The following is a 23194-nucleotide window of genomic DNA, read 5'->3' as shown; positions in this document are numbered from 1 at the left end:
GCGATCGAATAAGCATATTGGTGTTAAAATTCGAATAATATCATATAAATATTCATCACTTGGTGTTGGTGTTCTTGTCTCTCTCTCAAATAATTGATATGGACTGGCTTTTATATTATATAATTTACGTCTATGGATGCAGAGCTCATCACTCCGTTAAGTTGCGATATTAAACAAAGAAGGAACCTCACCAACCGCTCCCATCCTTTCTTCTAATATTTATCACCACGACACAATTTCCCACAAAAATTTTGTTCTGTTGTCGGTTGATTCCATTCTTGCCCCCACCGTTTCGCCGCGTCTGCCTTTCTTCTTCCCCTGCTCTCTCTCTCCCAATTTTCCACTAACTTCCGACAGCTCTCTGAAATTTTAAATTATTGTGTGTTTTAAAAGGAGAGGCGGCGGGCATGGCTACTTTGACTTCGAGTTCTTGGCAGTGGAATCTGGTGGGTGTGGGCGTGGGTGGGAGCTTCAATAACTATGGGTGCAGAGAGAATTTCCGGCGGAGGATTGGGGCTCCGTTGGGGCATGACAGTGGGAGAATTAAAAAGGGGTATTTGGGATTGGCGGCTGTGAAAGGATGCAAGTGGGAGGAGGTCAAAACGACCGATCAGGCCCAGAAAATTGGTGCCAATGGCAATAATAATGATGCACATAAAGTTTCTGAAGAAGACAGCAGATTTATTGAGGAATTCAGAGATGCTTATCCCTATGTTTTCTCCCATAGAGGCCGCACTTTTGTCGTCGTTATATCTGCAGAAATAGTGGCAAGCCCTCGCCTCCATGCCCTGCTCAAGGTCTCTCTCTCATAAACATGGGTTTTTTTTGTTTTTTGTTTTCTTTAATCTTTGAGTTCAAAATGATAACAGATATTTCTACTAAATCTGTACAAACATGTAGTTGTTTGTAGTTAAGAGGGAACTTACAGAATTAAGATGCAGCACAGTGAGAGAGGAATTATCGAGAGGGCCCCCTCGATTAGATCATCACGAGGAATCCTTTTTTCGTTTAGTTAACTTCGAAGGTCTTCGTCAATTATTTAATTTAACTCAAATATAGTGTTGGACGTCACACGATTATTTAAAAGTTCTAAACTTTGGACCAAACCCACTGCAAGTTTTTATCTTTTTCTTATAAAATTAAAATTAAAAAAAAAGGGAGTTTTTGTGAGGTGGAAGCGCTGTGCGGGGCAAATCAGGAGTGGGTTCACAAGTTGAGAACGAAACGCATGGATATGATTGAGGACTGAGACTCTCTATCTTGCGTGTCTCTTCGTCGCTTTGAGGGGCTTTGTAATAATAATAGAAAACAGGGGGACACAAAGGGCCAAGTGTAAAACTCTGCTTTCTGAACATTTTCTTTTGGTCGCGTTTTCTGTCTTCAACTGCACGTTGTTTTCTTCAAAATCTTTTGTCCTTTTTTCTTCTCTAATCTTTTCGATGCTCTAAACAATCTGGTCGTGTCGCAGTGACTACTAGCCCAAAAGGCCCAGAAAAGGATTGGGCTTGGCCCATTTTCATCGTGGCCCAAATGTCCATAACCTTACGATATTTTTTCTGGGCGGTCGGCGGCCGGAACTTGCCTTGGTCCCCACCACCGTGGACAGTTAAACCCCGGCGGCTTAAATCATAAACTCACAGGCCAAAACGTGTTTTGTCACTCTCTCTGCCATGGCCACCGCTCTCTCGAGCTCTCGGGTTTGTTTGCAAACTCGCCGAGAATTTTCGGCGAGAACTTTCCCTTCTAACTGTTGTTTCAGAAATGGGGCGGCGAGGTTTAACTTCAATAGGGTAGTATTGTGGGACAACGGACTGAAGAAGAGCGTTAGGGAAAAATCAAGAGGACGAAGTCTATTCAATGACTCACATAGCGTGGTTGGGGAAGAGGAAGAGGATTACAATTCCGTTGAGGATAAGCTATTTGTGCGGTGGTTTAGGGAGGCGTGGCCTTACTTATGGGCCCATAGAGGAGGCACTTTCGTTGTGATGATTTCTGGGGAGATTGTGTCAAGTTCTTACTTAGATCTTATTCTAAAGGCAGGACTTATCATCAATCTCTGTAATGTGTCTGTTTCTCGTGTTCTGAATTGCTTAAATCCGTTGTGTTCTTGCTTGTTTCGTTAGTTTCAGTTCTGGATTGAATTAACATGTTGAAACTGTATTTATGTGCAGGATATTGCTTTTCTTCATCACCTTGGAATCAGATTCGTTCTTGTTCCAGGGACCCACGTGTTAATTGACAAACTCTTGGCAGAGAGAGGTTCATAACTCGTTCTTTTTGTATATTACATGCAATATTCGCTGACGCAAGGACTTGGATCACTTTTTTTATTATTGTTACTTTAGTACAGTGAAGCAAGAATTTGTTCTTTTTTTAGTCTTTTTTTTCCTCTCAATGTTGACCTTAAATATGTTTCTTTAATTGTCTGTTCCTGTTACAGGAAGCAAGCCGAAGTTTGTTGGTCAATATAGGATTACGGACAATGAATCTCTAGCAGCTGCAATGGAAGCAGCTGGAGGCATACGTGTGATGATAGAGGCAAAGCTTTCCCCTGGACCTTCTATCTGCAACATTCGTAGACATGGTGATAGTAGACGGTGGCATGAAGTCGGTGTAAGCGTTGTTAGTGGCAACTTCCTTGCTGCCAAGGTAGAAGAAACCTTTTTGGTCTACTAAATGTGGTATTTGAGATGAATCTGATATTTTTGTGGTGAATTTGGGATATTATTTTAGTTGTAAATTTGTAGAATGAGTCGTTAATCTCCTTTTGCAGAGAAGGGGAGTTGTTGATGGTGTGGATTATGGGGCAACGGGTGAAGTTAAGAAAGTAGACGTAGCTCGCATGCGTGAGAGGCTTGATGGTGGTTGTATAGTTATATTGAGCAACCTGGGTTATTCTAGTTCTGGCGAAGTTCTGAATTGCAAGTATGCAATGATGCTTGTAGTTATCTGTTGTCAAAGCTTGTTATTAGTTGATTCCTTTATAATTGTGGTTTGTTTTACGGCCGTTCGATCACTCAGTCTATCACACACGTTCCATTATTTATCAGCTTGTGAAGTCGTTTCTCTTTCACGTTTGTGAAGTGATTTACAGAAAGTGGATGGCCCTGATACATACTTAAATTCCTATAAATGTAGAGGTTAAATTAAAAGGGTGAAAATTTAGATTGAAATCGTAAAGAGGAAGAGCCTGGTTGCTAATGATATGGTTTTTTTGGATTTCAGTACATATGAGGTTGCAACAGCATGCGCGTTGGCTATTGGAGCCGATAAGCTTATATGCATTATTGATGGTCCTATTCTGGATGAAGCTGGACGGCATATTAGCTTTCTGACTCTTCAAGAAGCAGACATGTTAATTCGTGAAAGGGCTAAGCAATGTGAGATAGCTGCAAACTATGTGAAAGTTGTTGGTAAGGAAGATTTCGCTCATTCGAATCATTATATCAATAATGATTCGAGTAGGAGTATCCATCCACTGAATGGAAAGGCTGCTTTGGACAATCCTACTCAAACATTCCAGAATGGAGTTGGTTTTGGTTCGCATCATACTCCAACATTCGAGAATGGAGTTCGTTTTAACTCCCACCATACTCCGACATTCCAGAATGGAGTTGGGTTTGGTAATGGGAACGGGCTTTGGTCGACTGAACAGGGTTTTGCCATTGGAGGTGAGCGGAATAGCCACTTGAATGGTTACCTCTCGGAGTTAGCTGCTGCAGCTTTTGTTTGCCGGGTAAACCTCCAGTACCCAATCTGAATATGTTCCTACATAGTGTCTCTATTCCAATTTTCTAACTGTCTTAAATTTGTACTTCAGATATACTTTCGCCATCTTTCTCTCACACAGGCACATTTCAGGAACAAGAAAGAACACTAATCATTTGTTAACAAAAAAACTCCGAGGCTGGGTTTCTTTCAAATCTTTTCAAATAAGGAACTATGTTCTCCTAAAACTCTGGTACCTCTATTCAGCCTTAAATTTGCCAGCCGAGTTTCTGTCAGTTATTTTTTTGGAGCAAGCAGTGTACTGAAAATATAAAGAAGAGTGTTTCAACTAATGAGGACATGCTTACTCCTTTTAACTATTTCAAATTGAAATCGTTATGCTTTAAGTCATAATCACGTGAGCCACTTCTGGGCTATCATTTGAAATCATCTGATATTTCCTTCGTCTACACTCAATCTTTGTTCATTGTATGTGGCTCAATAAATGCTCAGTTCTTGGAAAATTATATCAACCATCCAAATATTTGAGGAATGAATATTTACAATTCTTGTTGGCGATTGCCTTGAATTGGTTAATTCAATTTGTTTTCATATGTTAGGGTGGTGTTGAAAGAGTACATTTGTTAGATGGCACTATTGGAGGAGTTTTATTGCTGGAATTGTTTAAAAGAGATGGAATGGGTACTATGGTAGCAAGGTAAGTCTCTTTTGTAATTAGAGTTACCAAGCTCCAACTATAATTGGAAATAAAAATTATTAAGGCTTTGATTGATAATGATTTTGTTTTAAAAAATTATGCTGGCTTCTTCAAAATTTGTTGGGTATCTTTTTCAACTTTTTAAAAACACATTTGAGAAGATTAAAAGTAAAACCAAAATAAGCTACTTTGGATCTATTAACTAATGTGTTCCATGAACTTTTTGTTTCAAGTGATCTTTACGAGGGAACCCGAATGGCCAGAGTAACCGATCTTCATGGAATTAGACAAATTATACAACCTTTAGAAATGTCTGGTACCCTGGTGCGGAGAACGGACGAAGAGGTACATACACCCAGCTTCCATATTTTTCATATTCTTTAACCACTGCCCCATAAGTTATTTAGTCTGTGGGTATTGCTTGATATTTTCCTATGTGGATTAAATGAAAATTTGACTCATTTTTCGTTGCAGCTACTTGAAACATTGGACTCATTTGTTGTCGTCGAAAGAGAAGGTCAAATCATTGCATGTGCTGCACTCTTCCCTTACTTTGAAGAGAAGTGTGGAGAGGTTGCTGCCATTGCAGTTTCTGCAGAGTGCCGAGGACAAGGACAAGGCGATAAATTGCTTGGTAAGTATTTGAATTGCTTTATCACATACTAAATGAAAGTAGCGATTCCAGTTCAACTCATTAGGTCACGTCTTACAATTTCTGTATATGGTGACATGGAGTGCTTGTCTGCTTAATTGTATTATACTTTATTCGGTCATGGTACGGTACAATGATCGGTTAGCTCTTAGGTGGCATCTTAATAGGGTCCCTAGACATTGCGCTGTGGTCAGTTTTGCACTGTGAATTTTTTTAAACAATCAATAATTGGAACATTTTTTTCTGAAACCCATATAATTCCTTGTTCTGTTCTTTTTTGGTAGTTGAAATGAGTGTTAACATAAGTTCTTTGAATTCTCTGATTATTGTGAAGCAGCATAGTCTACAAGAAAAATTGTTTTCTGATATAAAAGTAGTTGGATTACCATTTGAACCATTTAATATGAATGTTTACATCTCATCTTTTAAGTGCTGAATTTTGTAATGTGGCAAGTGAACACACTAACTGTATAGACCAAAGCTAACAGATAATCATGTCCAATCTCCGAGTGAGATAAAACAATTACTGTGAATGTTCTGTAAATCGACCCGAAGATTATACGGTTAAAGGATCATGGGATTCTAACTACTAGTTCGGGTGATCTGTGTGCTTGCTGTTTCCATTTACTGATGGATAATTTTGCTTACTGAACTGCAGATTACATTGAAAAGAAGGCCTCTTCCCTAGGACTGGATAGGCTCTTTCTTCTGACAACTCGAACTGCAGACTGGTTCGTATCCTATTTACCAAATTTTATTGCATCTCTTCTTTAGTGACTTATTAACATTTTTTTACATTGATGGGCTCCATAACAAAATTTGGAGTATGTTGCTGGTTGCTTTACCATTACTCATCCCTTTTACATACACAATCTCCAATATGATTTTGGTCTAGTAATTATTTTCCATTACCGATTGGTCCAATAAAGGTTATAACTAGTTCTTGAGATCAAAATTTTGTATCCATCTTACATGGCAGTGTGAGAAGATTGGTAAATGTCATGTTCATCTTCATGGTTATCTTATAGCTTTTATAGTTTAGTTGATTGGAAATGGAAGGAAATGATGCCCTACTTCTTGTTTTAACAGGTTTGTGAGGCGTGGTTTCTCAGAATGTTCATTTGAATCGATACCCGAAAAGAGGAGAAGAAAGATAAATCTATCCCGGAAATCGAAGTACTACATGAAGAAGCTGTTGCCAGATAGGAACAGGATCGGTACCGTTGATAGGACGTTTGTTTGATGCTTGATCATGCAAAAGCATCAAAGTCGTCTCATCCACGAATGTAGTTATTTTAAGTAGGGCTGCGTGGTAGAAGAAGCATTCTGTATACTGGTCAGCACACATGTTCTATCACCTGATCATAAGAAAGCAAGTTTTCCCTCTTGGCTACCTGGTTCTCATGGTACTAAATTGTTTTATACTGTATCGATGTTTGTCGTCCTACCATCGACGTATTTGTATACCAAGACTTGTAAACATTGTACTAAAAAGAAGGTTGTCTACAAGTCTCACCAATAAAAATTCGATTCTCTATATCATTGCAATGGATTGTGTGGGGTAATTTGTACTTGTATTCATAATTTTCCAACCACATGAAGTATATATAGTAAACACGTTGAATAGAATTGATATGAAAATATGTTAATTACTCGCAATCGTAATGAAAATCAATCGTAATGAAATCAATTGGAATGAAAATATTATTTCATTGATGTTGTTTATTTGAACATATCTGGAATTGGAATAAGAAATCAATTCATGGTGTTTACTTCCATTTGGAATCGTTGCTAATTACCAAAACACCCTTATATATTTATAACTAATATAAAATTACATTAATTAAAATGTTATGAGATTTTTTATATTGAAAAAAAAATTATTATTTATAATAATTTTTAGATCTACTTATATTATTTTACTTAATAGTAATAAATTATATATTTTGAATTTAAGGCTAAATTTTTTTTACACTTTATTTGATATTATTATTACACTATTTATTATAATAAACTTTCTTTTACCAATTCAATCTAAAATTAAATAATTTTTTAATATAAAATTAAATCATTATCGATTTAAAAAATAGTTATAGTGTTGCATGAATCAGAACATATATATGATGAATCATAAAAATATTTATTCATGTATATATAAATAAGACGAGTCATGCAAATATTATAGAAATCATTTCCACCAATTAATTCAAACTTCAAAGTAATCAAACTATCTCATAATAGTTCAAAATAACAAGTCATTACAAAATATAACTTAAATGGTTAGATCACCAAGTATTTAAAGACACAAAAGAGCTATAATTATCCATACACCTAAACACCTAAAGGCTCTCTTGAAACAACTAAATGAGCCAAACAAAATATAATCTAATATTTTGATGAAATAGTCAAACTCCAAAAAGACAGATGAAATTTGACAGTAGAAGATTAACAAACGGATCTTTAAGGAGAATGTGACAATCAAGCAAATGAGAAGAGGAAAAGCGGCAATGGAGCAGTTGAAAAAAGAACCCTAAAAGAAAGCAAAAAATTGTGAGTCTACATGAGAGAAAAAGAACATTGTTGTCAAATTATCAAAAAAAAATGTATTGTGGATTCCACGGATTAAGGAATTGGAATGAGATTGCACATCCATTTTGGTGATTCCAAAATTAGGAGTGGTCCCACGTTTTAATTCTCATTCATTTATTTTGATAAATATAATCAAACGTACAAATAAACGGAACCTAAGTTCTAACATCATCTTCAATGCATGCATTGAGGTTTCTAACTATCCGATTGAAATATTCTCTATTTGAAATAAAAAAAATTTCAAGAAATAAATTAACTTTGTACTCTCCGTTTGATATCAAAATAGTTCAAGAAATAATTTTAATTATATTTCTTTTGTTTAGACTTTCTACCGAAAAGAGAAGAAATAAAAAGCTTACTAATTTAACCTTTTAATCAAAATTTATTAATTAAAAATTAAAATATGACAAGATTAAATAAATAAAAAATAATTTACTTAAAAATTCGACCGTATCCTACCAAATTCGATCATTTTGGTAAGAAATTTTCTGTATGCACTTGAAATCTATCATATGATTACAAATAAAATTAATTTGAAATCCGTACAAATTTGAAATAACTAAAAATTCTGAGCTAACAAACTATTATCACTGAAGGTCAGGACTGATTCAAAGTAGAAACTCTTCAATACTCCCGTGTTACCGTTGTACTCTCCTTAATATTTTGTCCAACTTTATGGACTGCTATAAATAAAATTCACGCTACTGTAGTACTAGAGTTTCTCCTTTAATGCACAAAATAGTCAACTTATCAATTCCTATGCACGTTTGTTAATCGAGATGGGTGCTTCGAATCGAAAATCGATGCTCTGTAATGGCAACATAAATGCATAACCAAAGTCACAAGGCCAAGTCACCATGATTCCCACTTATTACAACAAACTTCCTAAAAAATAAGCAGCGAAATGGACTACACAAACCCTCCAGTCTGTTTCTGCCTTGAATTATAAGAGAAAAAAAGTGTTGAACAAGGTTTAAGCCTCCTTGGCTTCAGGAGGGCCCTTCCATTTGAAATTGTCAGCGTATGCCTTCACCTGCAGTCAAAACAGGAAGTTAGAACCTACCTGTTTTCCGTCTCACAAGTGAACTAAATAGCCAACATTTACTTAATATATGTAAGAAAACAAGCAGAACTAAAATTCCTTCATCAATTGAATGCTAACATGATTGATTTTAGAACCAATTTGTCAGATCTTAATCATCCTCCTTCCTAATTTATCTAAAGGAACTCTTAGCTGTTACAACATCCAAATACTCCAATAGTCACAGCCCAAACTTCAATAATGTCAATTGGGAAAAAATTAATTGGTATCAAAATGAAATTGAAGCTGAGCCCTTAAACTAGCAACAAGAAGACAAATTGCAAAGGGAGACAAATCCCATAAGAAATGTCAGGAAGGCCACAAAAATTGGAGGAAACAACTAAAATTGAAAATAAAATGTCAGCAGAACTCCAAAATATAATGAAAGAAGTTGCATTAAATCAAAGGAATAAAATTTATCACAAGGGAACATTTAGGACATTGAACATAGTCGAAGCTTGCATTCACAGAACTATAGACAATGTACATGCTCAATGAAATGGAAATGTACATCTCATTATCATTTCAATCATAGGAAAGTTAAAATACTGGAAACTCAAACCTTCAAAAGTGGTGTGTGGCGCTTCTTAACCTACCAAAAAGAAGAAAAACAAAATCAAGAAATACAGTCAGCGAATGAATTAGAAATTAATCCCAAGTTTGGGGATTGCCTCTCCATGTAATCTCATAATTATTTGCAGGTCAGAAAAGTTATACGTAATTCTTAACATTAAAGAAGTAGGGGGAAAATGCCTTTAACGATCCTCTCCTGATAATGATAAAATTGTAATACAATGCCAACAGAAACCTAAATAAGAAAAATGAACTTTTTATATCTAATTCTAATGGACCAAATTTGTAAGAAAAACTGGCATTTCTTTCCCTCAAAATTTATCTTCTTTAAATTACCGAAGTTTGGCTTCAAATTCACACTAGGATATGATAATGATAGTGAGATGTAGAAGCTGACCTTCAGCTGGAATCATCCAAATATCGAACAGCCTTTTGTTTAGATATCGAATAGCCTTTGGGATCAAACAAGTCTCCTGGTCCTAACGGTTACACGGCCGAGTTCTTTAAACAATTTTGGAACATTCTCAAGCCAGACATTATGAGAGTGTTTCAAGATTTTTTTAAGAACGGCATCATTAATGCTAGCCTCAACGAAACCTATATTTGTCTCATCCCAAAGAAAGTGGATGCTCGGAAGGTAGGAGATTATCGGCCCATTAGCCTCATTTCTTGCCTCTACAAGATTATAGCTAGAGTTCTCTCAGAAAGGTTGAAGAGTTTACTGCCACGTACTATTACCAAGGAGCAATCTGCATTTGTGGCCGGAAGACAAATCTTAGATGCCTCCTTAATTGCTAACGAAATTATTGAGGATTGGGATAGAAAAAAGAGAAAATGAGTGGTTATCACGCTTGATATTGAGAAGGCTTTTGACAAAGTGGATTGGGACTTCCTTGATGAAGTTCTTGCAGCCAAGGGTTTCGGACACGCGTGGAGAAAATGGATTTGGGGGTGTATCTCAACAACAAATTTTTCTATCATTATAAATGGTCGTCCTCGGGGTAAACTTACTGCTTCTAGGGGCCTCCATCAAGGTGACCCCCTCTCTCCCTTTTTATTTATTATGATTAATGATGTCTATAGTAGACTTATGACACATGCAGCAAACATCAACTTAAGGTTTTGACGTGGGAAACAACTCATTGGCCATTCATCATCTACAATTTGCTGATGACACCATCCTTTTCTCCCCTTATGATAACCTCTCCCTCACAAACATGTTAAACATCATTTTGCTTTTTGAGGAGGCATCGGGGGTAAACATAAATCACCAAAAGTCAGAAATTTTTGGGATAAATCTTGGAGAGGATGAACTGACAGCTCTTCAATCCAAATTTGCTTGTAACTTGGGGACTTGGCCGACCACATACCTTGGACTACCCCTTCATGGTAAGCACCGGTCACTCTCTTTTTGGGACCCAATGATTGAGAAAATTCAAAAACGTCTCCTATCATGGAAATCCTCCTATCTCTCCAAAGGCGGTAGACATACTCTCATCCAAGCCACTTTATCGAACCTCCCTACTTACTATCTTTCCCTCTTCCCTTTGCCATCAAAAGTAGCACATACTTTGGACAACATCTACACAAGATTTCTGTGGAAGGGTAACAAAGACAATAGTGGACTACATCTCACCAGAAGAGACACTATACAACATCAAATCCATATGGGAGGCCTAGGGATTGCTAATATGAAGCTGAAAAACAGAACCCTCCTTGCAAAATGGATATGGAGATTCATTACAGAGGAAACATCTCTTTGGAGGAAGGTGATCGAGGCAAAATTTGGTAAAGCATCATGGAACCTCAAACCTAACTCTACATCACTACCTTCTGCTAAAAGCCCATGGGCTGCCATTAGAAAGATGCAAAATTTGATTTTTGACCGATTGGCCTTTAAAACCGGAAATGGAATGAATAGTTTGCCTTTTAAACAATCATTTCCCCTCATTTTCGCTTTGTCAACAAGAAAGGACGCCCCAATCTCTGATATCTGGGACGAATCTACAGCTTGCTGGAATTTGGGATTAAGGCGGAACCTTAAAGATGATGAGATAATTGAATGGACTAATCTTAACCTTAGGCTATCAGAGATTCATTTAACAGCAGATAGGGATGTTGTTTACTGGAAACTAGAAACAAATGGTTCTTTTTCCACCAGCTCCCTCACAAAGGACCTCACACATAGCAACCAAGCTCCACAAACTAGCCTATACAACATTATCCGGAATGGAAATTGCCCTAAAAAAGTGAATTTCTTCCTATGGGAACTTAGTCACCGAGCCATCAGTACCAACGATAAGCTACAAAGAAGACTCCTTTTTATGGCTATTTCTCCACAATGGTGTACCATTTGCAAGAACAGCATGGAATCTCAACAACATCTCTTCACTTCCTGTACTTTTGCTTCTGATTTTTGGAATGTCATCCTCTTGGCTTTTGGTTGGTCCACAGCATTACCAAATGACCCTAAACTTCTCCTTGAGGCCACCTTAATGGGACACCCCTTCAAAAACATAAAGGAACAGCTATGGACAAATTTCATTCGAGCCTTTCTGTGGACTACTTGGGGTGAAAGAAATCAAAGGATCTTCATTGACAAGTCACAATCATTTGATCGTTTTTTTGATGCTATAGTGTTTAAAGCTATATCATGGTGTAAAACTTCTCCTAATTTTCTTTACTATAGCTACTTCTCCTACTTTTCTTTACTATAGCTACACTTCCCTCCTATCCAATTTGAAGTGCCTTTTATAACCCATCTATGGGCTTTTGTACTCCCTTATATGGGCTCCTTATATATCAATGAAATTGTTTCTTTCACAAAAAAATCATACTAGGATATTAAATAATCGGATTTCTTTCCACCATCTTCAAAAACATTATCTTATATTCAAAGTAAAAAATCCCGAATATCGTATTATTGCTCGAATGCAAAAATCATGAATCGTATTAGATATACATATTTTTTGTACAATTTCATTGATGATATGAAATATCCTAGTATCAATTTCATTTCAATCATACATTTTAAATCAATTTCATTTCATTGATGATATGTATTAGATATACATATTAAACCATCATATCCAAGGGCAATCTCATTTTATCATTTTATTAGGCCAACGTAAGCATAGTTCAACAATAAAGATATATACTCTTTCCCTTGAGATCGGAGGTTCAAATCCCAACCTTGTAGAATAGCAAAGATTTGTCGCAAATAATATATAAGAATGTATGCACGTCAAGCCACACCACCAAATACTATTATTACTCATTTGATGGCAACTGAGTAAAAAAATAGCATAGTTAATAACTAATTTAAGACATGACAAACTCAAACTACATAGAGGGAATCTTTTAAGAACATTCATTCTAAAAGGTTAAACGACGCATTACCACATAGTCCCATCCATGTTTCTCTGCAAATGCCTTTGCAGCTTCTTCGCTGTCAAAAGACAGTGCAGAATCCCCTACATTGGCGTAGGGGTCCCCAGTAGAAGTCCAACCCATTAATGGGTTTTCCCACCTACAAACATGATGGTAAAGCATAAGGAAACTCTTCACTCTGCTAGAACTGAGTTAAAAATTCAGTTAACTACTGAAGCAACAATTTCATATCTTTGAAAGAACCAAACCCAGGAAAAAAAATAAAGGAAATAAGAATTCATACTTTTGCGTTGACATAAAATTGATTTTCCACTTTCCAACCTTGCCTGATCCTTGCTGAGATGCAGTTCTAGCAGGAGAGTAGATTACAACCTAGTATAATTTCATAATAGGAACACACATGAATCGAGCTGGTCATATTAAAAAAAAAAGATGAATATTACAAGCAAACCCAACGGAAATGGCTTTCATTTTAGAACTTCAAGATTAAACCTCAGCATGTAAAGTTAATCCCTAAAAGATTAAGTGCAAATTAAAAAATCCCAACATTCGCGTTTTATTAGTCAAGTATGGATGATTCAACGATTAGTCCCGAATAACTTACACAGACAGTAAGATGGTAATTGATCAAATATTTTGTTAAATGCCAACCAATAGATTAGGATCTTGTGAATGCAACCAATAGCAGTAACAATATAGAGTAGCTTCGAAAAAATCAAAAGAAAAAAGGTGCAGCTGATCTTTGTGAATCTGTGATTGGACCTCGGTACCTCTAATCTCCTCTAGAATTCTCACCTTATTTTAATAAATTTCCTTGCCTATCAACATACAATTGGTAATAACAGCAACGCCATAGAGATAAATTAGCCAGAACAAAAAAAAAAAAAAAACTTTCATCTCCTTTTGTTAACCGACTACATTTGGAAATAGTACCAACAAATAAACACCTGAAGGGTTTAGCCGCTGCAGACCATTCATAAAAATAAAAATAAAAACCACACGCGTAGGAAAAAAAAAAAAAAACCTAGTCCCCAGAAATCATCAATACCATCCATAAACCCGATCCCTCGAAAATACACTAAAATGTAAGCAATCAGAAACTCATAGATAAATAGTACAGAAAATGGATGCCTGGGGTATACCCTCCTGGTAAGGTGTTCCTCTGGAATTCCAGAGACCATGCCGATCTCGCCGGGCTTGACCTGAACCAAGGAGTCGGCGGAAAATGATCTGCAGAGAGGAGCCAGGGTACCCCGGAGACCACATCGGTGGTTCCAGATTCGCTGCAAAGAGTTGGCCATATGTCGATGAACGAAACTCGACGCGAAAACTAGTTTTTCCGTCCGGCCCGTCGGGACCCGTACGTTAAATACACAGTTTCGATGAACGACTCATAAAATATTTGCGCTTTGTTTTGTTAATTAAAAACTTGTCTAAAATGCGTACTCAAAAAAAAAAAAAAAGAAGTCTAAAATGCAGGTCCTGGCTTTAACATAATACAAAAGTAAGCGAAACTTAACAAAAAAAAAAAAAAAAGATTGTTTTGTAAGTTTTTGTTTTTTACAGCTAAACTCATTTCCTAACTATTGCAGCTTCCGTTCAATACTAAAACAAAGGCTTTCGGGGAGCATATAAGTTATAAATTATATTACATTTTTATTTTTTCTACTACGATAAATATAGGGATAAAAAATTTAAATCTCCAACCTTCCATTAAAATAAAGATTCGAACTCACGACTTTTTAATTAGGAGTGGATAACTTAAACTAAGATTGACACACACAATATATATATATGAAAGTATAAATTAATGTAATTTTTAAGCTATAACATGTACACACACCATATTAGTTTCATAAAACTTCTATAGACTTCTATTTATAAATTTTGTTAACATTTAATAAGCTTCAACTCTATTTCGAATTTTTTTTTAATACAATATGTACGTGTAGGAGATCGAATTCACAACCTCGTGGTTGGGGTATATATTAATTACTGTTAAGCTATGCTCCCATCGACAAACTCTACTTCAAATTTGATGGTAAAAGAAAAACAAATGTATACTTTCAGCCACAACGAACACAACGATAATTGACATATATCTAAAACTTTTATTATAAGTTCGATTCACCAACTCCATAAGTTGTACTGAAAAAAAACCCCAACTTCGAAGATTAATGAGTTATTTATTGACTTAAAAATGCACCTCAATTACCTCTGGCCATAAATAAAAAACAATTGACATTTTATCTCTATCTCTACCTCAAAATTTTTATTAGTAAAAATATTGAAACTAGGCATTTCCATGCATGTTGAACTAAAATACCTCTCTCTTTTCTTTTCTTTGTGTATAAAAAGGAAAATAAAAAAACAACAGTATACTGTAGTACTTAATAAATTTCCATCTAATCCTTCAAATTGTTTAAATATATATTTTTTTAATTAGTTGTACTTGTTTTTGTAATTATCACATTAATTTTACGAATTCCATTGAAAATCGTGTAAAAAAAAAAAAAGAGGTAGACAGTTTTATTTGATCCACCGAGTCCAATTGGCAGTGATTTGTAATTTGCTTCAAACGAGGTACTTCTCGAATTATTTTGACAGATAAATTGATGATACAGTCCAAAATTCCCACTTTTTCTCCTCTCTCAAAAGCTATTTTCGCTCCATAATTTCCATTTCCTCTTCTTCCATTTTCAGGATTCGTGTAGTTTCGGCGATGTGACTGCTAAATTTCTCGTCTCCTAATTTGTCCACTTCCCGGCGGATCTTTCCTTCGATCGGACACAACGCTCGTAAGCTGCCATAGGATAATCTCAACGACAGAAAAATGGTTTAAGCTGTGGTCTTTGTTTGTCTCCAAAGTTCCACCCAACTACGATATTCTATTATTCCCTATCTTTTGTAAGGTAAGAAGAGACAGAATCTTGTTTCAGTTCTGTTTACTCAATTCCTTTTTTTTTTTTTCAGTTTGGATGAATTGTTCTGTGCAAATCAAAGTATGTTAAGACACTACAATCTGGGACCTCCTCGGGAAGAAAATCGATTAGATACGTTTACCAATTTGAGTTGTTTGGGAAGAACGATATTGCATATATCTTTAATCAACCAACAACCAAACAATTTCGGTATTAAATGTGACATAGTGGTGGTAATGAAGGATGGAATTGTTTCCATGAAAGCTTTGGCTACACACTTGACCATTTGGTCGTTTATCAATTTGTTATTTTTGCTCTAGAATGGATCAAATTTGTGTTGAAAGCTTGTTATGTGCAATTTCATGTTCTTTGAGAAGTATCTGTTCGATGCAAACGATGGAGTTTCTTATTGGTCAGTGCTTAGTCTTTCATGAATTGATTTGATTGCTAATAAGAGTACGGTTTCTACTTCAACGGGGAGCTTTTGCAAATGGGTGCGCCAAAGCAGAAATGGACAGCTGAAGAAGAAGCTGCCCTTAAAGCAGGAGTGATCAAGCATGGGGCCGGAAAATGGCGCACAATACTCACAGATCCAGAGTTCAGCTCAATTTTGCATCAGCGCTCAAATGTGGATCTCAAGGTGCCTCCCCCACCTCTAATTCTTGTTCACTCACCAGAGCAATTAAGTCACTGGATGTAGAAATTCACTAAGCATCCCATGTTGAATTTTTCTTTCCATATTCTAATTGGAAAAACAGTGCTTGGTTTAACTGAAACATCAATGATTTTCCACTGTAATTTTGGATCTGAACAGGATAAATGGAGAAACATAAATGTTACTGCAATTTGGGGGTCTAGGCAAAAAGCTAAGCTCGCACTTAAAAAGAATTCGTTGGCCCTAAAACATCATGATAATTCTATGGCAGTAAGCACCGTGCTTCAGAATGAGGAGATTGTTGATGCTAAGCCACTTGCAGTTTCAAATGGAACAACTCGTACTAATGGTCCAAAAGAACCACTTGCAAGGTCTCATGGCAGCGATTATGTGAATCTTTTTTGTTCCATGCTGTTGCATATCCAATTGTGGTTAAGTAAATATTGACATTACTTTTTCTATCTTACAGTAAACAAATCATTATTTAATCAACGACACACATGATATGTATACTACAAAAAGATGAGCCATCACCTCCATTTTGTGCTTGTGTATATATAGAACTTTTTTTAAATGTAGTTACCAAACCCCCTCGACTTTATTGCATGTAGTGCCACTCTAATTTTCAGGAAATATCTTTCACGGTGTACTTTTAAAGTGACCATTTCTTTTTGGGAGGCAATATTCCTTCAATTTTTGTGCAACAACTTTCCTGTAATCAAATGAGGGAACAAGAGGTCTCAATCGGCTCTATTGTCTTACTTATTGCCTTTTATGATAGTATACTAGAACTAAGTAATGCCACTTTAATGATCCAGATGATCTTTCACTGCATTCAGAATGAGAAGATATAATTGCCAAATTACATATCTGTTAGACATGGTTTTTAAGCATCATGCAGTAAAAGAGTCTTTCATTAGAAGCTATAGGTGTGTACACTTCCTTGCCTGCTTTTGAATTGATTTATAATACCTCTTTTACATGGTGTAGATTGGACAAACTTATATCAGAGGCCATTAACAACCTAAAGGAGCCAAGGGGTTCTGACAGGGCTGCAATTGCTATGTACATAGAGGTGCTAATGCATGTCACATTTGAATCTAAATGTTGGACAATTTTGTATATGCAGTAAAGATCTTTCCTGCCCCTCCAACTTCGGGTTTACTTATTCACTGGTCATATTCACAATTATTTCTTATTCATAACTGGATGAATGTATCAAGACCCTAGTGTTGTAATTGCTATGAACTGCTGTACTATGTCATTTTCTTTCTTTGGAAGCGATGACATGCAATCAAGAGATTCATTAAAATGTGATTTCTTCATCTATTTACAGTACTGAATGCTTGTCTTTATGCATGTGTGCATATAAAGTAAGAAATATTTTTTCATTAAAAGAATAGGAAAGAAACAAAAAAGAGTGATAAGACATCTAACGGAAACCGAGATTTCAAAATGGTTTTCTTGTTTATAAAATTTACTTTCAGGCAGTTTTATCATCTTCACTAATGGGACTTCTAGAAATATAACTTTCAGTTCCTGGGTTTTTGTTATTCATAATTTAGATTTCTAATATTTTGTGTACTTTGGTCACTTGAAGTTTTAGATTATAGTACAATCTCACAAAATTTAAATAAAGATGAATTCAGAAAATCTGATGGCCGTAGCTGTACGCATTTCTCGGTTCCATCTTCTTACCTGAATGCCTCTGCATGATTATATATAATCTTTTTTTTTTTTTGGACAGGAATCGTTCTGTATAAATCTGAAGTTTTCAATTGTTCTCTGTGCAGGAACATTACTGGGCCCCGCCAAACCTTAAAAAACTCCTTTCAACGAAACTAAAGCATATGACTGCAAATGGAAGGTTGATAAAGGTAATTCTCCTACTATAATTCAGAAACTATTTGGAAAATTATTTTTTCCAGCAGCTCTCAAGACTGTTGAGCAATGCTAATTTAATGTGGCCGGTAAGCCTGTGTGTCTAATATCTTCGCTAGGAGGAAAGCCTGAAGGAGCAGTGGCCTATGGAGTTATATATTAGCAAGGGCAATTGAGAAGGGTATTTTGAATCTCTTATGCCCGAGAATTATGTCAGCCCTTTCTGGGGAGTGTTTGTGAGGTTAGGTCTAGAGGGAAAGTTAGGTGATAACTATAATGTAAATAAAAGAAATGAAAAGGGGAGGAAGAAAGGAGTAAGCAGGTTTTGATAGTTTCTGGGAGTGGGCAAGCACTCAAAATCATGTGACCCTCACTGTTCGAGTAATCCTCTTGGCAGTCAGTTCTTTTAATTGTTTGGTCGGGGAAACTAATTTGTTGAAATGAGATTTTATCAATGGGACACAAGTCCATGCTTGAGAAGACAGACCATGCTTGATATGAGGTATTTAAGCCATCTAAGGTGATTTGTTTGTCTTTCTAAATGGCATTTTGGTCTATAGCCCCAGTTCGGAGACTTGTGTTCAGCATTTAAGATGCAATGCTGCATGATCAAAGACTGTATGCTAACCTAAGGAATGTTTATTTGCCTAAATAGAACTAGAGTACCTCGGTCATATATTATGAAAGGGGGGTGGGGTATCAGCTGATCAGCAGAAAATTCAAGCGGTGTTTCTCTGTGTGTTTCAAGAACGTTGAAGAAATTAAGGTGGTTCCTTGGTCTAACTGGGTAACTATAGAAAATTTGTGATTGATGATGGATACATTTTCTGGCCACTCATGGAACAATTGAAAAGGGATCAGTTTGCATTGGTACATCTAACGCCAACAAGCTTCTCAACAGCTAAAGAGTGCCATGGTAAATGCCTTGGTTCTTGCTTTACCAGAACTTTGAGCAGCCATTTGTTGCTGAGGATGGCACCTTTTTTGTGGGAGTTGGGGCATTTTAATGCAAAATTAAAAACCCTATTGCCTATTTCATAAGGCCTTGGTGTATGGAAGGGAACTAATTGCAATATTGCTAGCCATTCAAGAATGATGACCTTACATGCACGAGTCATAAAAATAGACACTACCAGAATCTAAAATTCTTGATCGGATGATGGTGGTAAGGATACCTCTAAATGGACACCAAACTCCTAAGTTTTGACTTTGCGTTTCAATACAAGCATCTGGTAAGAATAAAGTAGCAGATGTCCTTCAATTGGAGGGACCGCCATTCTTTGTAGCCTTGAGTATGGTCCATGGAGAATACCTTTGACCCCAATGTACTCAATGGAGGATTGTAGAGGACATGTTTTTTTGTAGAACGTAAAATCCAAACTGAGGACCAACCTATGATTTATCTGGGCTTTGGACTGGATGGAATTGTCTTACTTTTTCTAAGACCTTATTGGGGTGCTAAATGGAGCTCCTTGAGCTGTAAAATTCCCTAGGAACTTACCATTCTAGTCTGATGGGTGGTTATGAGGGCAGTACTAGTACTAAAGAGTTACAAATGACTAGCAAGGGATTATTCCTGGGAAGGAATGGAAACAGATGTCACACTATAGTCAAGTGTGATCTACCAATGGAGTAAACCATTGACGACAGCTCTGTAGGATTGCTACTACCTATTCCTCTATCTCAGCAAGTTCAGGAGGAAATAACAGTGGATTTTGTGGTGGAAGGTCTGCCCCACTCTGAAGGAAAGTATAGTCTTCTTTTGGTGATGGATAGGTTTATGAGTACTATGTTTTCTTTTGCCACATCGCCCCTTCACAGCTTAAGTGGTAAACGTCCTTTTTTCTGGAAGTGGCATATGGCTCCATAGATTTGTCTTCAATCATATCCGACAGAAAAGAATTTCCAAAATTTATCTTGGCAGCAACTCTTCAGGATGCAAGAAACACACTTGAAGAAGAGCACTCCTTTCACCCACAAATGGATAGCCAGTCCAAAGTTGTAAACGACTGTTCAGAAGCAAATCCTTGACACACCACTGACATTGATAAACCAAAACAGTGGATGTGCTGGATTAATTGGCAAAAATTTGGTTTAACACTTCATACCTTTAAAAAACTCCTTTTAAGGCACTCCATGTTCAAGACCCAGTCGCATTTATGGTCAAGACCTAGTCACATTAACTGTTGGAATCATAATTCTTAATCCACAAAGAAATCTCTTAATGCTGCTTTATGGTAGGGAGAACCCTTAGATCCTCAAAACTTTCTAGAGTTTCTATGAAAATCCATCCTCACCTATGTTGTGCCCTTCCTCCCAAAGCCTTCTGGCATATTGTATTCCAGGTCTAGCCCAACATGTGTGAAGATATTGGTCAATAAGAAGAGGAAAGATTTTAGTTGTGGGAGGTGGCTTGGTTTTCCTGAAGTTATGCCCCTACATCTTGTGACGTTATCAGATGAGAAACTTGCACCCACCCCTTTCCCAATGGAGGCGTAGGTGTGTAATGTGGCACATTGATGGACTTTACCCGCTACAAGTGCTATAACTTCAGCATCTCGTGTGTCCCAAATTTGTCCAAATTGTGGCTCTACATTTAAAGGCATACCTGTTCCCCCCATCTCAACTCTGAACAGGATGTGTTGTGGAATCTTAAATAATATTAGATGTCGGCCAACATAGTGTCCTCAGTCAAATGGTGTGGAAGTACTGGTTAAATGAAAGGGCTGGATTGACACTGGTGCTAGAGCCATTTAATAACATAGCAAGACAATTCATGCCATTTCACCATGAGGACAAAGTGCACCATTGGGCATGGGCAAGGGGTAACGATATAACCTACTATGCGTCTAGTGTATCCACATAGGAAGAAGGCATGAAGGAGCAGTGTCTTATAAGGACTTACAGAATAGCAAGAGCGGGTATTCTGGTACATATATGCATGAGAATGACATGAACCTTGGGGATTGTTTGTGGGGTACTTCTGCTGGAGAAAAAGTTAGGTAGGAGATGCTGGACCCTCCAAACGTGCCAAGTTTTGTGGTTAAGAATTTCTTGAAGGGCAATTTGAAACCTCACCAAGTATTATATGAAGGGGCATACTTTCAGAAAATGTTTCTGAAGGATGGTCCATTACGCTGTAGTATAAAGAATTCATACTTAAATTAGAGTCTTATTTTCCTTTTCATTATGGGATGTAGAAAGCCTGATAATTGAGAAGTTATATATGCAGGCACCGTTGTAAATTAATAATGCAAGTGATACGGAAATGGTTAAGAAAATTCCATGAATCTAGGGGAACTTGAGGGTGGCAAATGAATGGTAATACTGTAGTTTTGACTAGATCATTTATATGTTTTTTGTTTGCGTAGGTAAAGCATAAGTACAGAATTGCTCCAACTTCAGCCTTATCTGGAAAAAGAAACGTTCCATTATTACTCCTGGAGGGCAAGCAGATGGATTCTTCGAAGGCTGAAAAGGGTGAAGTCAAAATCATTACTAAATTCCAGGTTGACTCGGAACTTTCAAAGATGAAGGTAATGACTGCAGAGGAGGCAGCTATAGCTGCCGCACGTGCAGTAGCTGAGGCAGAGGCTGCCATTGCAGAGGCCGAAAGGGCTGCAAAAGAGGCAGAAGAGGCAGAGGCTGAAGCTGAATCAGCACAAGTTTTTGCTGAAGCAGCAATGAAGGCATTGGAGTGCAGAACGTTCCCTACCAGAAGTCCTATTCAGAAAGTTCTTCTCCAAGGTAATACAACACATAACTTCAGTCATAAAGTACAAGTTTACGTACTTAATATTCCTGCATATCCTGTTTAACGGCACTGCAAACTTGTATATCCACGTATTTGTTGTTTTGATTTTTGATATATCAATCTCCAACTTATGAAAATACATGAAAAAACATAATACAAGTTGATTGTTGGAATCTTTGCTTATGTTTTAAGAAAATTGCTCATGCATTATTTGTTTGTCTTGAGGTCTGTAATGCTACACTTGGATGTTAACGGCTCACCTTCCCTTGGCTCTTTGCCAAGTCAATTTTGATTCTTCTATCAACGATTCCACATTAGAGATTGAAAATTTAATGAGAGTTCATTGGCATCTTGCGAAGTAACTATTCATTTTATTCTGGTCTTACTTGCATCTGTGTCTAGCATTGTTGAACTTGTATGTTATGAAGCTACTATGAGAGGGCAAATTGAAGCCTATTGCCTTTTCTTTTCATGTCACTTAGCTTCTTTTTCTCCCTCTTTTCTTTTTCTTATTTTTTTTTGGCAGATAACAAAACTTTGCAATGACAACTGTAGGCAATGTGTTCTGAGAAGATGAAGCTGCTGCAGCATTGCCATCTGCAAGTGGATGTATCTAAAATGTAGATATTGTTAGCATTGTAAATCGGCATAATGCGATTGCCTTTTGAGAAAAACAGCTTCTGGGGATCAAATCATCGGAAATGTATGTCGGTAATGTGATTCTAAAATCAAAAAAATGGTAAAAGATTTTGGAGAGGTAGATATACGTACGTAATCTGCAAATGCTGTTTTCTAGGCAGACTTTTTGTGATCCTAAGAGTAAATCAAATTTATAAATTAAGATATGATTCTCCGTCTGCCCAACACACAACTGGGAAGTTCATGAACTTAATATGTGGAACGATGTTTTTATATAGGTATAGAAATGAACAACTATGAATAATTATTAGCATTTAGAACAGTAGAACAAGCATGTCTGCTGGAGGTTGAAACCGAACTTCTTTTTTTTTCCTTCTAAAATTAAACTAGTAAATGAATATGTCAACTAGTAAACGAGAGATTACGGAGTCTTTTACAACCGTTTCATTTTTAATATTCTATTTTAAAAAATTATGTTTGTTTTTTATAATCATTTCATTTTTAATTTTCTATTTTAAAAAAATTATGTTTGTTTTTTATAATATTGATAAGTTTTTCACTTATAACATTTTTGAATTCTTATCAAAATTTCAAAAAAAAATTTTTTTTTTCAAAATTACTTTTCTTCCTTTA

The 23194-nt window shown here is 36.4% G+C and overlaps 3 protein-coding genes across 6 annotated transcripts; 2 read left to right on the top strand and 1 right to left on the bottom strand.

Annotated features, from left to right (window-relative positions):
- The first annotated feature begins 104 nt into the window (after positions 1 to 104).
- On the top strand, positions 105 to 6615 carry LOC111005562 (putative amino-acid acetyltransferase NAGS2, chloroplastic). Of its 2 annotated transcripts, none has more exons than XM_022277096.2 (10): positions 105 to 797; positions 2172 to 2259; positions 2441 to 2649; positions 2774 to 2925; positions 3226 to 3736; positions 4329 to 4426; positions 4660 to 4771; positions 4901 to 5060; positions 5737 to 5809; positions 6168 to 6615. In XM_022277096.2, exons 1-10 carry the CDS (start codon positions 408 to 410, stop codon positions 6319 to 6321), a joined length of 1947 nt encoding a protein of 648 aa, XP_022132788.1. In that variant the 5' UTR covers positions 105 to 407; the 3' UTR covers positions 6322 to 6615. The 2 variants fall into 2 exon arrangements, with proteins under 2 accessions (XP_022132788.1, XP_022132789.1); XM_022277097.2 differs by lacking the exon at positions 105 to 797 and adding an exon at positions 1620 to 2036.
- A 1839-nt stretch (positions 6616 to 8454) lies between these two features.
- Positions 8455 to 14151, bottom strand: FRO1 (NADH-ubiquinone oxidoreductase-like protein). Its single transcript, XM_088125738.1, has 5 exons — positions 13854 to 14151; positions 12995 to 13083; positions 12721 to 12850; positions 9311 to 9340; positions 8455 to 8700 (listed from the first exon to the last, which is right to left on the bottom strand). The coding sequence occupies exons 1-5, from the start codon at positions 14010 to 14012 to the stop codon at positions 8641 to 8643; spliced, it is 468 nt and encodes a 155-aa protein (XP_087981864.1). The 5' UTR covers positions 14013 to 14151; the 3' UTR covers positions 8455 to 8640.
- A 1174-nt stretch (positions 14152 to 15325) lies between these two features.
- On the top strand, positions 15326 to 22767 carry TRB2 (Homeodomain-like/winged-helix DNA-binding family protein). Of its 3 annotated transcripts, none has more exons than XM_088122799.1 (7): positions 15326 to 15623; positions 16088 to 16272; positions 16447 to 16658; positions 17278 to 17362; positions 18081 to 18164; positions 21540 to 21915; positions 22449 to 22767. In XM_088122799.1, the coding sequence occupies exons 2-7, from the start codon at positions 16123 to 16125 to the stop codon at positions 22466 to 22468; spliced, it is 927 nt and encodes a 308-aa protein (XP_087978925.1). In that variant the 5' UTR covers positions 15326 to 15623; positions 16088 to 16122; the 3' UTR covers positions 22469 to 22767. The 3 variants fall into 3 exon arrangements, with proteins under 3 accessions (XP_087978925.1, XP_087978920.1, XP_022132609.1); XM_088122794.1 differs by having other exon boundaries at positions 16010 to 16272; XM_022276917.2 differs by having other exon boundaries at positions 15326 to 16272; positions 22478 to 22767.
- The last annotated feature ends 427 nt before the right edge of the window (positions 22768 to 23194 follow it).

This window comes from Momordica charantia (genome assembly GCF_013281855.1).
Source record: "Momordica charantia cultivar OHB3-1 chromosome 1 unlocalized genomic scaffold, Mcharantia_2.0 BLBB01000001.1, whole genome shotgun sequence".
Classification (NCBI taxonomy): Eukaryota; Viridiplantae; Streptophyta; class Magnoliopsida; order Cucurbitales; family Cucurbitaceae; genus Momordica; species Momordica charantia.
The sequence above is the reverse complement of the archived record's forward strand: the minus strand, read 5'-3'. Positions and strand labels throughout refer to the sequence as shown.